The sequence below is a fragment of the Psammomys obesus genome, unplaced genomic scaffold, assembly GCF_907164565.1.
Source record: "Psammomys obesus unplaced genomic scaffold, mPsaObe1.curated_primary_1811, whole genome shotgun sequence".
Lineage (NCBI taxonomy): Eukaryota > Metazoa > Chordata > Mammalia > Rodentia > Muridae > Psammomys > Psammomys obesus.
Window position 1 is genome coordinate 884,101 of NW_026590341.1, and position 15,968 is coordinate 900,068.

Here is a 15,968-nt window from a genome sequence, read left to right on the forward strand (position 1 = left end):
TATATATATATATATATATATATATATATATATATATATATATATCTGGTCTACCATGATTTTGGAGAGGAAAAAAAAGTCAACCTTACCACATAAATATGACATCTACCTCATAAATTTTATAAAGACATTTAAACCCACAATGTTGAATCTACTAGGCTATCTGCCCACCCTATACCTTCAATCTCTCTTGGAGCATATGCTTTTTATTTGATGTTTTTGCTTTTCTGTTTAATTTTTATTTCATGCGTATTGGTGTTTGCCTGCATGTATGTCTGTGTGAGTGTGTCAGGTTCTCTGGAATGGAGTTAAGGACAATTGTGAACTATCATATGGGAATTGAACCTGGATCTTCTGGAAGAACAGTCAGTGCTCTTAACCACTGAGCTATTCTTCAATCCTAGAGTATACGCTTTAATTTTTTTGTTAATCAAACTTCTGCTTAAGTTGGAAATCTTTCAAAAGAAAGGGAGAAAGGGAGAGAAAAAAAGAAAGGAAGAAAGGAAGGAAGGAAGGAAGAAAGAAAGAAAGAAAGAAAGAAAGAAAGAAAGAAAGAAAGAAAGAAAGAAAAGAAAGAGAAAGAAAAGAAAAAAACTAAGAACAAGATCCTTTACTATTTTGGTGCCAATGTTCAGATGCCCTTTCATCAAAGGTAATATGGAGGCCTCTCTGTATGAGACCATTTGTCTCCACTCTTTCCTGGAGCTTGGAAAAGCTCTACATGTCTCCTGAATTTTCTTACAACGAGCATGTCTTGGAACTGTGCCAGGCATTTCTATTCTGGTTACTCTCTCTACTGCAGACCTCTGCTCTTTCCTTACCAGGAAACCCTCCTCTCACCACTTCCCTTCCTCTGTGGCTACTTTGACCCCAGATAATCTCTGCTGTCACCCAGAGAACTACTTCACTTCTTTCTTTGATTGATGGTGAGGATCTGAAGATTGCTGCCTCCTCTCTTTGTTGGTTTCCTCTTTTTGCCTGGAAACTCCACAGGACTGAGCTTTCTTAAGTTTGGCCAAGAGGGAAAACTTAAATTGCCAAGGCAATTTGATGAGATCCCACTCTGCCTTGCTTACTGTACTCTCCCCAAGTGATACTGACAAGGCCTTATTACTTCCTATTACCGAAAGGACTCAAGATGATGTGTCTATTGCAAATATCTCTTGTTCTCCCAGGGCATGAAGAGATACTCCTAAGACCACCTTTCTTTCATTTGACAATTGTTCTGCTTCTGGGTGACTCCAACCCCAGATGGAAAAGCTGTTCCCCTTATCCCATTGGCTTTTCACAATCCCACATTTGAGTTCCAGAAAACTTAAAGCCTGTAGGCTCCTATTTATCAGATCTACCAGGATGAATTTATACGTGTGTGCATGGTCGGGCATGCATGTGTACTACATGTATAAATGTGTATGGACACATGTGTTCTGGTGTACATCCACATGTACACACGTACATGTGGAGGTCAGAGGTGGGCATGGAGTGTATTCCTCTATCGTTTCCACCTCATATATTCTGGCAGCACTGGGTTCTCCACAAGAATATTCAGGCGACTTCTGGCCATTAGGAACCTACCTCCACGCTCCACAGCAACAAGTATGAGCTGATCTAGACAAGAGCAGCCAAGAGTCATCAGGTTATAAAAGAGATTATTGGTCCAAAAAGGGTTTGGTCTCTTTTAAGAAAGCAACAACAAGTTTCCTTTATATTAAAAGAAAATCCATTTTGTTTTTGTTTTTAAAGAACGGGGGAATATGTTGTGGATATAAATACATTTTTGTTTTAATCCCAGGTGTGGGATGTGGGACTGATTCAGATGGTCCACAGCAGGAAAATATTTGCCTCAAACGGGCTCTGAGAGAAGCTCTTTGCCAGCTGTAGATAGCTTAAATCTGAGGACTCTGGAGAGGGAGTAAATGTCAGAGCCCAGAGAATGTGGAGGAGCTCCGAGAGAGAACAAGGCTGCTGCTGCTTCCTCCCTGCGGCTCCTGTTGCTGTTGATGCAGTGAGACAAAAAGTTGGAGATCTCCTGAAACAAGGATTGGACTGGCTCCAAGGAACCCGATGACCCTAACCAGCAGGAAACAGCTAAGAGAACTGTGTCCCCTCTCCCACTAACTCTTTCTCTCTCCTACTTGGTGTTGGGGTGTTGTAAGGGATTGGGGTGGAGTAGGGAGAAAGAGGTATAAGAAATTTAAATTAAAAAGTTTTTAAAAAGTATGCTGCCCGTTTGCTACGGCATGGCTGCTTTAGGGGCCTGGCTGTCCGGTGAGTGACTGTGGGGTTGGGGGGCCTGGGTCATGTTGGAGGACCTGGAGGCTACCTGCGGTCTAACTCCCTGCTTTTCCAATGGCTGCCATGCGCCCCCAATGAAAGGCCAGCTTCAAATAAAAGCTCAAAGGGAAAAGCCTGCAAGAAGAGTTGTACTGCTGACACAGGAAATGGATGCTGGATTACAGGCATGGAAGCTCAGGCAGCAGAAACTGGAGGAAGAAAGGAAGCAAGAAAATGCTTTTAAACCTAAAGGGACTTCACTAAAAAGCCCACTTCCAAATCAATAAAAAGGATCTCCTGTCCAGCTTTGAAAAAAAAGTATGCCAATACATGTATTGAGGCAGGGTCTCTCATTTGAACTTTGAGCTTAAGCTCACCGATATGGTTAGTGGACTAAGCCATCTTGGTCCAGGATCCCCCATATCTGCCTCCCATGCACTGGGGATCGAGGGAAGTTGTTATGTCCACCCAGTATTTCCATGAGTGATGAGGAGCCAAACTCCCCTCCTCAAGCTTCAGCAGCAAGGACTTACTTTGACCTCTGGAACCTCTCCCCAGTCCCAGATGTGTCTTTCTAAAGCTGTTCTCTGCAAGGATGTGAAAGTGACTCGGGGAGAATGTAGTTTCAAGAATTCTACCAACCAGTTATTCTGAGTTCCCGGGTTGACCAAGGGGTACCCCGATCACTTCTGTTTCTCCGCTTTAACACAGGAAGGACATTGCTCTTGCCTGAGGCAGTCACTGGACACATGGAGTGGAAGGGATCGCTATCCGCACATTCTTGGCTTCTTCTTTTTATATGAGGAATCAGTTACCCGCCTGTCCTGTCGGCAAGTCTGCTTTACCACATATATTACTGTCACTAGCAAAACTCTGTGTGGAGTAAAATCACATACAAGCAAGTCTTCTAATAAAATGGGGACCTCTGCACCGTCTGGCTACACACCTACTTCCGCACATGTGACCTGCTCCACAAAGGCCCAGCGGACCCAATGACTCAACCAACAGTCTCTTGTTCATCCTGGACTGCCCCTCCTCTTCTCTTAATGAAAAAAATTATGTGTGTGTGTTTGTCTGTGCACCTTCCTCCGTGCAACACTGGCAGACGCCAGAAGAGGGTGTCAGATCCCCTTGAACTGGGGGGTTTAAGTACGGTTATCAGCCACCATGTGGGTGCTGAGAATCCAACTCAGGTCCTCTAAGAGTCAGTTCTCTTAACCACTGAGCTCCAAAACATGTTTTAATGGTCCAAGAATTGATATTGTTTTCCCATGATTTGTAACAAGCAAGATTAGCTTCTCTCTTTGTAAGCTGATAAATCCCCTTATGTTGCTCTGTTTTATAATATTAAGGGAGGAAATAAAGTGGGAAGAAATCAGTAAGTAGGAGAGAGAAATATAAAGAAGGGTGAAAGCATTTGGCTATATCTTTTAGTGAGAAAGACTAAAAGAAAAGAATATTTTTATAAGAAAGTTTTTTAAATAATATATTTTTTTTTCCTAAGATAAAGTGACTGGCCAAATGGAAAAGAAATAAGTAGCGGCAAAATAGGAAGCTTAAACAATCACCGGTCTGAACTAGTCATTTGTGGAGAACTTAAAGATCCCTAATGACTAAAGGTTGGTAAAAGACCCAAGACCAAATTGAGAATTCTGATAGAATGTCAGAGAGAATTCCTCTATTTAATTTAGTGAGGTTCTTTTTTAAAATAGTGATATGTTCTTTGTAACATTTATAAAAACTGTCTTGAAGATGTTGGGTGGTGGTGGCCCATGCCTTTAATCCCAACACTTAGGCAGAGACAGGCAGATCTCTCAGTTTGAGGACAGCCTAGGTCTACATGGAGAGGAAGAGAGGGGAGAGGGGAAGAAATGAGAGGGGAGAGAGAGAAGAGGGAAAAAGATATGCAGGACAGTCAGGGCTACACAGAAAAACCCTCTCTTGTAAAGAAAGGAAAAACAAACAAAACCAAAATCCAAAAGAACTGGCTTGAAGAACAAAAAAGTCCTCCTAAAGACTGGTAAAGCTGTCTTCAGCTTCAACAACAATGAGAACAAAATGTGGAAAAGGACAGCCAGTGTTTTGGCTTTTGTCTTTCGAGATCATTCAGGACTCAGCAGACTATGGGGCTCCTTTACAAAGGCCCTCCAAGACTGCTGTAAGTCACCTATCCAATTGATCAAAGAAGCCATGGAGACCCCAGAGGGTGGGGGTCAGTGTACATCCTAAAAAGATGGAAGTTCTTAGAGGAGAAATGCCTCGTTTCCAAGGGAGAATGGTCAGTAAGACCCTGACTCGTGCCTATGAACCAGCAGTCCTCGACCTGTGGGTCACAACACTGTTGGTCACATCTTAGGTAACCTGCATGTCAGATGCTTACATTCTGATTCCTAACAGAAGCAAAGTTACAGTTAGGAAGTAGCAACAAAATAATATGATTAGGGGGTCACTACACCACAAAGAACTGGAAAAAAAAGGGGTCACAGGGTTAGAAAAGTTGAGAGGCACTGCTATATACGGTACAATTGTAGGAGAAAGATGAAAAAGCCCAAGGACTTCTCACAGGTCTCTGTGAGGAGCCCCTGAGATGTGTTGAATGACCTTAGCAATTAAAAGAAACGAGGCTAAATTTTGGTCCTTTACATGATCTTAAACATCCAGAAAGAAAGTATAACTGACAGAGGCATGTTTGCAGTCTGTATAAAGACATGCTTGTCTTAGTCAGTGTTCTATTGCATGACCAATGAAACTCTTATAAAGGGAAACCTTTAATTCGGCCGTGTTTACAGTTCAGAGGTTTAGTCCATTATTTTCATGGCTTTACACAGGCAGGACATGGAAGCTGAAAGATCTACATCCATACCTGAAGGCAGCAGGAAAAGGGGGATACTGGGCCTTAGAAACCTCAAAGCCCACTTCCTTTCCCCAACAAGGCCACACCTCCTAATCCTTCTCAAAGAGTGCCATGGTCCCCCCCACACACACCGTGACCAGACATTCATGAGTTCATGGGGACCATTCTTATTCAAACCATCACACAAGTACTCAAAATTATACTACATTAAAACATTTTTTATGGAGCCGGGTGTGATGGCACATACCTTTAATCCCAGTACTCAGAAAGTAGAGGTAGGTGGATTTCTGTGAGTTTGAGCCAGCCTGGTCTACAAAGTGAGTTCCAGGACGGCCAGGGCTATCCAGAGAAACCCTGTCTTGAAGCCTCACCCCTTCCCAATATTTAGGGTGTGTGTGCGTGTGCGCACGCACACAGATGTGGAGCTCAGAGGGCAACTTGTGGTAGTTGATCGATTCCCTCCTACTATGGGGGTCTCAGGGATTGAATCCAGCTAATTAAGCTTGGTGACAAGTACTTTTACCCCCTGAGCCATCTTTGCCCATCGTTCATGTTGCAAAAAGGAATCAGCACATACAATACGATGACTAGCTAAGCACCTACGCACTGATGTTTCCTTTCTTTCGAGTTAACCCCCGCCAACCCTGATGGCCCTAGAGTGGGACAAGGTTGGAAACTGACCTGATTCAGCAGCTTAAGAAATACCTCTAGTAAAGAAAGCACAGAATTGGGGAAGAATGCAAGGGATGGGGAGGAAAGCTCAGGCATCAGATGTGCCTGACCATCTGACCAAGGAGCAGTGACTGACAGCCTGATTCCCACTCCTTTCTCCAATTTCATTTCCTGGCTGGAGATGAGATGGAGGCCAGACTTTTAGAATTTTAGAATTTTTAGAATTTTGTCTGAATGGGTTGTAACCGTTCGGACTTTCTAGGTCTGGATAATGACTCAGAGCCTTATATTTGTTTACACTATTTTTAGGCCTTAGATTACTGTTGTTCACAACTAGCATTTATAACTTATGTTCAATCTGTGTTCCGCCAATCGGTTCTTTAAAGCTCCTCAGTTTCATAACTCTGGCACCCTCATCGTCTAGCAAGCGAATCTTTTCCTGCCTCCTTCTTTCCCAGAGTGCCTCTCTCTGCCCGGAAGTCCTGCCTCCCTCTCTTGCCTCAGCTATTGACCATTCGGCTCTTTATTCAGCCAATCAGAAGGTGATGGAGAACAATGTTTACAAAACACTGAGACTGGTGATACGTAACAGTATCAAAGTCGGGTCTGTACTCGGCTCTCTGCTGGCACAGAAACCAGCGTTTGGATAGGTAAGGACAACCTTTACCCAGCGCACAAAAGCATCACTCCAACACTGGGTGTTTTCCCTGTGTGTATGTCTGTGGTCCTCTTGTGAGTCTGGTGTGTGGGAAGGCTACAAGAGGGTGTTGGGTCTCCTGGAAGTGGAGTTACAGATGGTGCAAGCCACCGGGTCGGTGCAGGGAATAGAATCTCTATCCTCTGGAAGAGCAGCCAGTGCTCTTAACCGCTGAGTCGTCTCTGCAGCCCTGGGAAGCAAACCCCAAATCCCCCGTCTGCTCAGATTGTTGGCTCTCTGAATAAGCTGTCTTAAAAATTCAGTTCCAACTGGGTGCTGGTGGCGGCGGCACACACCTTTAATCCCAGCACTTGGGAGGCAGAGGCAGGTGGATCTCTTGAGTCTGAGGCCAGCCTGGTCAACAGAGCAAGTTCCAGGACAGCCAGGGCTACACGGAGAAACGCTGTCTTGGAAAACAAATTCAGTTCCAGTTTCTTGTCATTGTCATTGCAACCTACAGGCAGCAGCAGGGTCCATGTCCTGCCATAATACAAGCAAATCTCTCTGCTCTTTCCCCTCTCTTCCTCTTGCCAGGCCTGCTGCTCTCTCCTCTTGCTGCCAGTTTTTCTAGTTACTGAATGAATATGGCCATCACTATCTCCCCTTACCATCGTAATTAAATGACTTATTTTATTCTGTTTTTCTTCCACCCCTAGTTCCTTAAATGCCTAATCACATTAGTTGCTTTTGGACTCCAATGAATACAAGTGGTTAAACAATAAAAAAAAAATGCTCTTACCATTTGTATAATTTTCATTTATGTTCTAGATATAAAAAAAGTAAAATATCTAAGTCTCAGAGATTAAAATAAAAATCCCGACCTCCCTCTCTGAGACTGGATCCTGAGATCCAGTCTGCTTTATCAAACAAGACAAAACCATGGGACCAGCTACCGTAGCCCTTGTTTCTGTTTTGATTTATCTTGTGTCTTCCACCCCGGTTCACCTAACCTCCTGCTAAGACTGATAACTTTTGGCACAAGGCCTTAAAAGTTTAATGATGACTTTGGGATGCCAGCTGCTGCTTGTTGTAATTACAGCAGAGCAGAATATAAGAGGACTTTAATCTTAGGTCAAGGATCCCACCTGGAGCCTGTGTGTGCTGGTTCCTATCAGATCTTGGCAAGGTTGTTACGTGGACTGTGGGACAATTCTCTCACGAAGGCTGGTTTCACACCATCCCCAACACAACCCTGAGGGCGGAGTTTTAATTGATGGTTGCTTTTCAGCTATGTGGGAAATAAATGGGAAATCCCAAGATTGTAAATGACAGTTTGCGCAGCAATGTGAGTGTATCATGTTGGAAATTAATTACTTTTGCTCTGTGTAATTTTTTAATAGTTAGCAAAATTTATTTATTTTTATTTTTGGTTTTTTCAAGACAGGGTTTCTCTGTGTAGCCTTAGCTGTCCTACTCGCTTTGTAGACCAGGCTGACCTTGAACTTGAACAGCTTTTTAAAAAGCCCTAGCTCCCTGGCAAAACGCAAACTGATCAGGTCTTGATTTCTCCCTAGGACCGAGTCTGGCTGAGCCACGCACCCTACAGTATGACAACAGCTTTCCCACTGGGATCCTCTGTCTTCACTGCTATTAGGGTCTCAGTTAAAAATACGCCCACGTTTACTGGAGTGATTCTGACGCTACTAGGCCGACTCACATATTTTATACCCTCAGAGCACAGGACTGGAATCCTTGCAGAAACACTGGGGCCTCCAGAAGACTCGCAAACTTGGAGCTTCCCAAGTGAAGTGGAAACCCGGGCGCGGAGGCTACCCGGAAAACGAGAAAGGCTTCCCAGCACGGAATGCTGGCCAGGGGACCAGCCAAACATCGCTGAATGCCCTGCCCAGCGAGGGATTTGGAGAAGGATCCTTCCCATCGTCGCCAGCCGCCGTCAGGGGGCGCCCGAGCACCGAGCCTCCTCCCTGTTGACTGTGTCTGCCTGCATCCATAGAGGCCCCTAAACTCAGGAGCTGACCCGAAGAACCAGGAATAAACCCCTAAGCGAGGCTGCCAGAGACGGGTGCGCAGAGGAAGGGCGGAGAACGTCCAACTCTCACCTCATCACCTAACGGGTTCAGGGAGTTCGGATCCTCATCCAGGGCCACCGCGGAATTCCGGACAAAGTTTGTCAGGATAGCAGAGTTCTTTCTCTTCCAGGGCAAGGAGCAGCTGGTCCTCCACCCAGACTCCTTCCGTCAGGTTCTGCACTTTGCTTGGGTGCCATGGGAGAATGGGGATAGGGATTGGCCGTTCTCTCAGATCTACCTTCCCTGGAGAGGCTAATTACTTGAAAGGAGGCCCCTACCCAGGGTGCTGCTAAATACTGCCTACAGCTGGGAGCCAGAAACCCATCAAGTCAGAGAAACCCTGCCCCACTCAGCCCCAGCCATTGCCCCGACGCGGACTGGAGGAAAACAGACGTCGAGGGGCCCAGGAGCCAGCGAGCTGAGAGCCAGGTGTTCCGACTCATTCCCCTTGTCCACTGCCCTCTGCAACCTCCCTCCGTTAGGCCCTTTCACACACTCAAACTGTGCAGGAGGTCCCAGCCCACCTCTTCTGCCTGTGGGCTACTGTTTTCTGTGAGTCCCCTGGGCACTTTTCAGACCGCCTGTGTCACAGTCTGCAAGGTGAAAAGGCATTTCACCAACTGGAGACTTCCTCTAGGCTGGGGTGGGGACAATCTGACCCCGAGGATATGCAGGCAATTTCGCCATGTGTCTTCCCAGGAGGGTCTCCAAGCCGTGTCCCCTAACTCCCTGGCACACACAGTGGACTAGGTACACAGACTGTCATACAGCCACAAACACAAGCTTCCATCCCGCCCCCCCCCCCCCCCCCCCCAGGTGCTGTTTGGGCAAGCGGAGCCTCAGGTTCACAACACATCTTCTTAGACTCTTCCTCTCCCACCTCCACCTATTCACCTTCAGCGAATAGGCTTAGGCTACAGAATCTGGTCAGCAGAAGTTCACGAAAAGCGTGTTAAACAGGAACCACGCCAGGCAGCCAGGCACTGAGACCTCACTGAGTGTGTTGATGGTGGTGGCTATCAAGGCAGGTTATCAGGGTGCCATGGGGCGCCCCGAGTATGGCCACGTCATGCTACTGCTAAGCCTCTCCCGGTTTGTGGGGGACACAAGTGCTGTGGTCCAGGACAGGGTGCGGGGTAAGGTGCTGGATCGGTCTGTCTGGAGACAAGCAGGGCAGTGTTTTCCGTTTCTCAGGAGACACTGTGTAAGTCAGTGGATTCCCTGGAGACCGAGGAAAGAACAAATGACAGAGTTTTAGGTTACAGCTGTGGGTGTCTGTGCCAGGGAAGGCCACTCCCACAAAGGCCCTTTTCAACCTGCCTCCCGTAGCCCCGAGGTAGGAAGGAGCTTGAGGAAATGGACAGCTGCAGGCATTCCTACAGCTTTTCATGAGCTCAGGATTTAAGTCATAGGAATAACCCCAAACAGGTGACAACCAGCGATGTGATTACCATAAACAGGAAAGGCTGCTGAATGCAGGTCAGGAACACACTCAGAGCCCCCGGCCTCCCAGGGTTCAAGGCAGCCTGACAAGACTTAGGGAATGCAAGCAACCAAGCCTTGCTCACCTATCCCAAAAGAGTGGTCCCTGTCATGTGTCCCTCTGTTACATAGGTTACAAGTTAATTAAGACTTCCTCTTGGTGTAAGCTCTGTTCACCCAAGAAACCTGAAGAGTCCACCTCTGTTCTCCCACCACAGGCCTGGGAATCCATCTTACACATTGGCTGTGTGGTGTTATCAGAGACCCTTCTGCCTGAGAGGACGATCTGACTCTGCATGTCTCCTGAGCCCTAAACACACCACGATGAGCTTTGTTGGATTCATGCTTGCTAGTGCTTATATTTAACAAAAACAGTTCACGTCTGGAACCCAGCTAGCGCGGGTTCGACTTTGACCATGAAATGATCAGAAGTGCAGGAAAACATGTGGCCCCTGTTTTGTGGGTGGGTGAAGCATGAGGTTTAAGGGAACAGATTCCTCAGGCCAGGGGGAGGGAGAGTCACACAGTAAGGCAAACCTGCAGGCAGAATTTCTTCTGGAGTCAGAACTCCGTAGTAGCCTTACTATGTGGTTTGTTTTGTCTCTAGCTCTGGCTGTCCTAGAACTTGTTCTGTAGATCAGGCTGACCTGGTACTCAGAGACTCTCCTGCCCCTGCCTCCTGGGTGCTAGGATTAAAGGTGTGTGTCGTGTGTCACTACCAGGCTAGCTTCCAAAATCCTAATCAATCTGATGCATTCAATACAGTCATACAGTACCCTCAACACACTTTGGTGACACTCTCATTGGCATTCCAGTCACTGTCCATATCCCTTTCAAAGGACAGTCATATCAGGGCCACCAGGCGCTCACAGTCTCCAACAGGAGGAGAGGAAGTATCTCAGAAAACAGCACAGTGACCCCTGTCACCTGTGAGCATTCTTGATTTCAATGATTTATATCAGACCATGAGCAAATGTGGCGGTGACTGTGAGCTGAGTACTGAACTAATTTGGGTTTTCTTCTAGAAAAAGAAATAGCTTTTAATAAAATCGCTTGCCACTTTCCCCAAAGGGGGAAGCAGTAACTTTAGTTCTGAGAGAAAAACTCTAAGGTAGCAGAGAGCTCAATTCTGGTTTCAAGCAAATGTGCTCCTGGGAGAAAACCCAAGGTCATGAGGCGCCATTGTCCAAGTGTGCTACTGGATTCAATTTGGTAGGATTTTTGCACTAAAATTCACAGAACACTGACTGTGGTTTTCTTTTCGTGAGATGCCCTTTTGCCATCTTTCTTCTTGTCTATATCAAGGTAATAATGAACCTGGAAGATGAGTTGGGAAATGCCCACCACTTTCTGTTTGTTTGTTTGTTTGTTTGTTTGTTTGTTCATCTGTTCGTTCATTTGTTTCCATTTAAACCAAGCTTGTGCTCATTTGACAGTGACTCTTCGAAAACGATCTGGTAATATTCAGTGATGAGGCCACCTGTGCACTTACAGGCTGTCCATCAGCGCTCGCTCCTGTTGGAGGACTTTCCAGATTGTCTGTTCTTCCTGAGTCTGTGGCAGTAGCTGAGCCTGTCTTGTGGTTTGTCCATGTCATCTAACTCGTCTGGTGAGCCGTTTGGAGTATTTCTTTATGATCATTTCTTCCTTTTTAATTTTAGATTACATGTTCCTCTGGTGTGTGTGTGCGTGTGTGCGCGCGCGCGCAGGCCCCAGAGCATGAATGTGCAGGTCATAGGACAACTTTTGGGAAGTTCTCTCCTTCTACCATGTGGATGCCAGAGACTGAACTCAGGTCATCAGTCTTGGAGGTGAATGCCTTTCCCCAACGAGCCATCTAGCCAACCTTTTTATTTATTAATGATCCATTTATTTTTATTTCATGTGCATTGGTGTTTTGCTTGCATGTATCTCTGTGTGAGTGCATCGGATCCCCTGGAACTGGAGTTACAGACAGTCGTTAGCTGTCATGTGGATGGTGAGAATTGAATCTGGGTCCTCTGGAAGAGCAGCCAGTGCTCTTAACTGCTGAGCCATTTGTTTGTTTGTTTATTATTTTATGATCCTTATGATCATGGCTGGTAGTAATGCCCTGCTTTGATTTCTGGTTCCAATAATTTAGTCTCCTCAGTTTTCCCCATGTTTGCCAGTGTTGTTAATCTTTTAAGAACCAGCTCTTGCTTTTTTGTTCTCTAGAATCCCAAATAGATTTCTATGTTCAGGTCCATGTTCACCTGGGCCTGTGTATGTTGGGGTGATCTTTTGTGCACTGTGTGAAGACTGTCTGTGTATTATTCAGAGGCTGATTTCTATGCCAGCAGAGATCCGATTACAGGCTGGACTTTGATATTGTTACTCCATGGCTGCACCATATTTTGTCAACACTCCCCCCACAACACCTTCTGATTGGCTTAATAAAGAGCTGAACGACCTATAGGAAAGGCAGGAGAAAATAGGTAGGACTTCTGGTGGAGATAAGAACTCTGGGAAAAAATGAGGCACAGGAAGTTGTCCCCAGCCAGCCATGGAGGAACACACAAGTATGGGGATTAAGGCACTGAGGAAAGGTAACAAGCCACGTGGCAGAACACAGAATAGTATAAACAGGACAATTTAAATGAAGAGCTAGATGGGGAACACACCAAAGCTAAGGCCAAGCATTAATAATTAATAAAAAGTCCCATATCATTATTGGGGAGCAGCGGTCCAAAGAAAGTCCTGTTTTATGTGTATTTCCAGGTACTGGTCCTTCTATAGTGTTCCCATCTCTTCTGTTCCTCCTCATGTTTTTGCCTTTAGTTCAACTCTTTCCTAAACTACAGCTTCTAATATAGACTTGTATGCCTTAGTAGGGGTTCACCAGAAGTTCAGGCTGACCTTAAACCCTGTCTTAGGTTTTCTATTGTTGGAGTCTGAAAATCCAAAACAACCCAAGTAGGCATGAAACCCAAGTCCACAAAATGCAAGATCTTTTTTTATTTAGACAGCAAAAAGTGACCGGTCAGGGACAACAGTACAGACCCAGGAGCTGACCGTGTCCCTAAACATGCATCTTACTATATATGTAAGCAGAAAAAGTATAAACATCATAGCATCTCTGCTAAGATACAGTCACAGTGTTTCGAAAATCAATTAGAATTATTTGTTCTTGTCCTGATTAAAGAGCAATTGTTATGTTTTAGGGGACAGAAGAAGAATGCGAAGGAAGTTGGCTAGCCTCCTGGAAAGTCCCCAGCTCCCCTAGAGTCTGGGAACTTGAACTTAATTTCACCTTATGCTTAAAGTGGAGTCTAAAACTCAGTGCAGCACCTAGGATAAGTCTCATTTATTCATCCCAACACTATTGCTGTGATAAAACACTATGACCAAAACAACTTGGCAAGTAAAGGGTTTGTTTCGACTTACAGCTCTCAGAGCAGGAACTCATGGAAGGAACTGGAGCAGAGGCCATGGAGGACTGAGTGCTGCTTACTGGCTTGCTCCTCATGGCTCACTCACCAATTCTTTGAAAATAATTTATCTGTTTTTATTTCATGTGCATTGATGTTTTACCTGACAGGCATGGTGTGCTCTATGGAAAACCAGAACTCCATATTCAGTGTGATAGTCCAGCTACTGTACCTTCAACAGAGACTTTCCATTTGTTTCTGTGCTTTGATTCCTACTCGCTCACTGGTATTCTCTTGTTTACATCACCACTGTGCCACAGTTCCCCTTTTTTTTCCTCACCAGGCTTTAGTCTGAGAACATGCTTTTAGTACCTATTTTGAAGCCATTTCCTGCTGATGCCAACATCGGGTCTCTTGCAGGAAGTATCTGGGGTTCATGGTTTCCCAGAGAGACACATGGCTGGTGAATGTTCTCAGAAGTTGTGTCACAGATGTGGTGACTGTGACCACTTAGAGCCAATCATGAAAAGGGCAAGGTTTGATGAAGAGAAAATGTTTATTCGCTGGGCACGGAGACAGGAGGGCAGGCGTCGAGTTCTCTGTAGTGCGCTAAAGAAGTCTAGTGGTGTGAGACGAAGGGCTCTATGATGCGAGGGGAGGAGAGGCTGGGAAGACTGTGAGCATCATAAGAGGAGCATGTTTGGGAGTTGGTGGCGACTTTGCTGCCAGCGTAGAGCTTGACTTTCTGATATCCAAAGGTCGCCAAGGCCCACATGAAGGACCAGTGGTTTCATCTGGTTTGAGATAAATAAAAGCAATTTCTCAGTTTCTGAAAAACAACTCAGATAGTCTATGTTGTTTGAGTCCACTTCTCCCCTCAGGGCGTCCAGGCACCTTTGTGCGTAGATGCTGGACTTGAAGGAAGGAAGCTTAGAATGGATCTTGGTCTGTGAGTGGGGGGTGGGAGAAAGCTTTCTCTGAAATGGTTTTCAGTGAAATATCTCTCTTTTATTAGGGAACATAAAGGCTATATAAATGTTGGGGGAGTGGGCAGGAGTTTCTGGGGTGAGTGTACAGCAATCGCTGGGGCTGAGGTGCTGGGGATGCTTCATGCATGAAGAGACCTTCCAAGTACTAGCTGACATGCTTATCAGGAAACAGGCCGTTTTAGCCTGAAACCTGGCCCTTAGGCTACATGACTACCTCAAGGGTAGCTGAGGTGCATGCCGGCCGAAGCAGAGTGGTCTTTACTCCTGCTGGTCTCAAGATAAGATTTTCCGGGTTTAGACACTTCTTGACACCACTCCTGCCCCTGGCTGGTTGGTTCACTTGTTCCACATTCTGTGCCACCTCACCAGTTACCATAGTAACCAAGTTGGAGATATTGTCTGTGGCAAAGGTTTGGGGAGCAGGCTCCTTAGCATCTGACCTCTAACCTCCCGGATAAAAGTCAGTGGAGCACCAGGGTTCCTGTAGCTTCCCCAGTCGGAGCTAAGTTTTTCTTGGTACATTCTAGCAACTCTGGCTAGCACTGAGCATCCCAGGCCTGCTGCTGTTTTTGTTTGTTAGAGACAGGCTCAATTAATTCACTCTTCTCTACACATACACTTGGGACTCAGGGAGGCGCGGAGCTGTAGACCAGGATGGTTTGGCGTTGGTGACAAAGCCTTGTCTAGAGCCAACCATGGAGCTAGGATTGCTGATTTCTGGTTGCATCACTGCTTCACCATGCTCTGGCAATTTAAATTGCTCTACAAATGATTTATAGAGCTGTGGCTTTTTTTTTTTTTTTTTGTGAGAAACTTCGAGTTCAGTGTCGACTATCCTCTCTGTATTCCACATGGCTTCTCCCAGCTATCCTGGTTTGTAGTTCTCTCCTGTCGACTGACTTATGACACTCTGTCTTTATTAAGCCATGCATTTTATACAGGTGCCTTCACTGTAGCCTCTACTGTATTTGAGAGTGTTTCCAGACATGTTTTTTTCTGTTTTCTGTTCTCTTGTATGTGGTACCAGTGCCTTGGGACAAGACAAGTTCTGTTTTTTAGATGTTTCTCCCTCCAGGGACATTTGCCTGTGTGGGGTCCGGAGCTGTGTATGGAAGCTATGGCAAGTTCCTCTGTTAACGATGGAGTCAGAACAGTTCCAATGAATGCTGATGTCAATTGATGAGACCCATGGCTCAGACAGAGTAATGGGTGAAGAAGGAGCCTTTTACCTTGGCCAAGAACCCCAAAGTAAACCTTTTCCAGCACATTAGCCTTTTGAGTCTGGGGAGTTAAGTTACAAATATAGGGAAGGAAAAGTAAATGGTTGAGACAAGCTAACAGGGGGCATATATTCAGTCATTTCTGGTCACAAACAAAACCTTCTGAGACTCTGGAGGCCCTCTTTTCCTTCCGTTTATGGTTGGGTATTTGTGGTTGTGCTAGCTTGTGGACATCTTTAACCTAAAGGGTGGAGTAAGCGACCAAGCAATGCTAGGCTACATTAACCCTACATTACAATATTTCTTTCATTCCTTTCTTCTTCTTCTTCTTCTTCTTCTTCTTCTTCTTCTTCTTCTTCTT

The 15,968-nt window shown here is 45.6% G+C and overlaps 1 protein-coding gene across 1 annotated transcript; it reads left to right on the top strand.

Moving 5' to 3' along the window:
* The first annotated feature begins 2,369 nt into the window (after positions 1–2,369).
* LOC129676514 (39S ribosomal protein L52, mitochondrial-like) lies at positions 2,370–2,561 on the top strand. Its single transcript, XM_055606901.1, has one exon. It carries the CDS (start codon positions 2,370–2,372, stop codon positions 2,559–2,561), a length of 192 nt encoding a protein of 63 aa, XP_055462876.1.
* The last annotated feature ends 13,407 nt before the right edge of the window (positions 2,562–15,968 follow it).

Excerpts from the sequence above, each read along its gene's own strand:
- LOC129676514 (XM_055606901.1), top strand. The coding sequence starts at position 2,370 with ATGAAAGGCCAGCTTCAAATAAAAGCTCAAAGGGAAAAGCCTGCAAGA.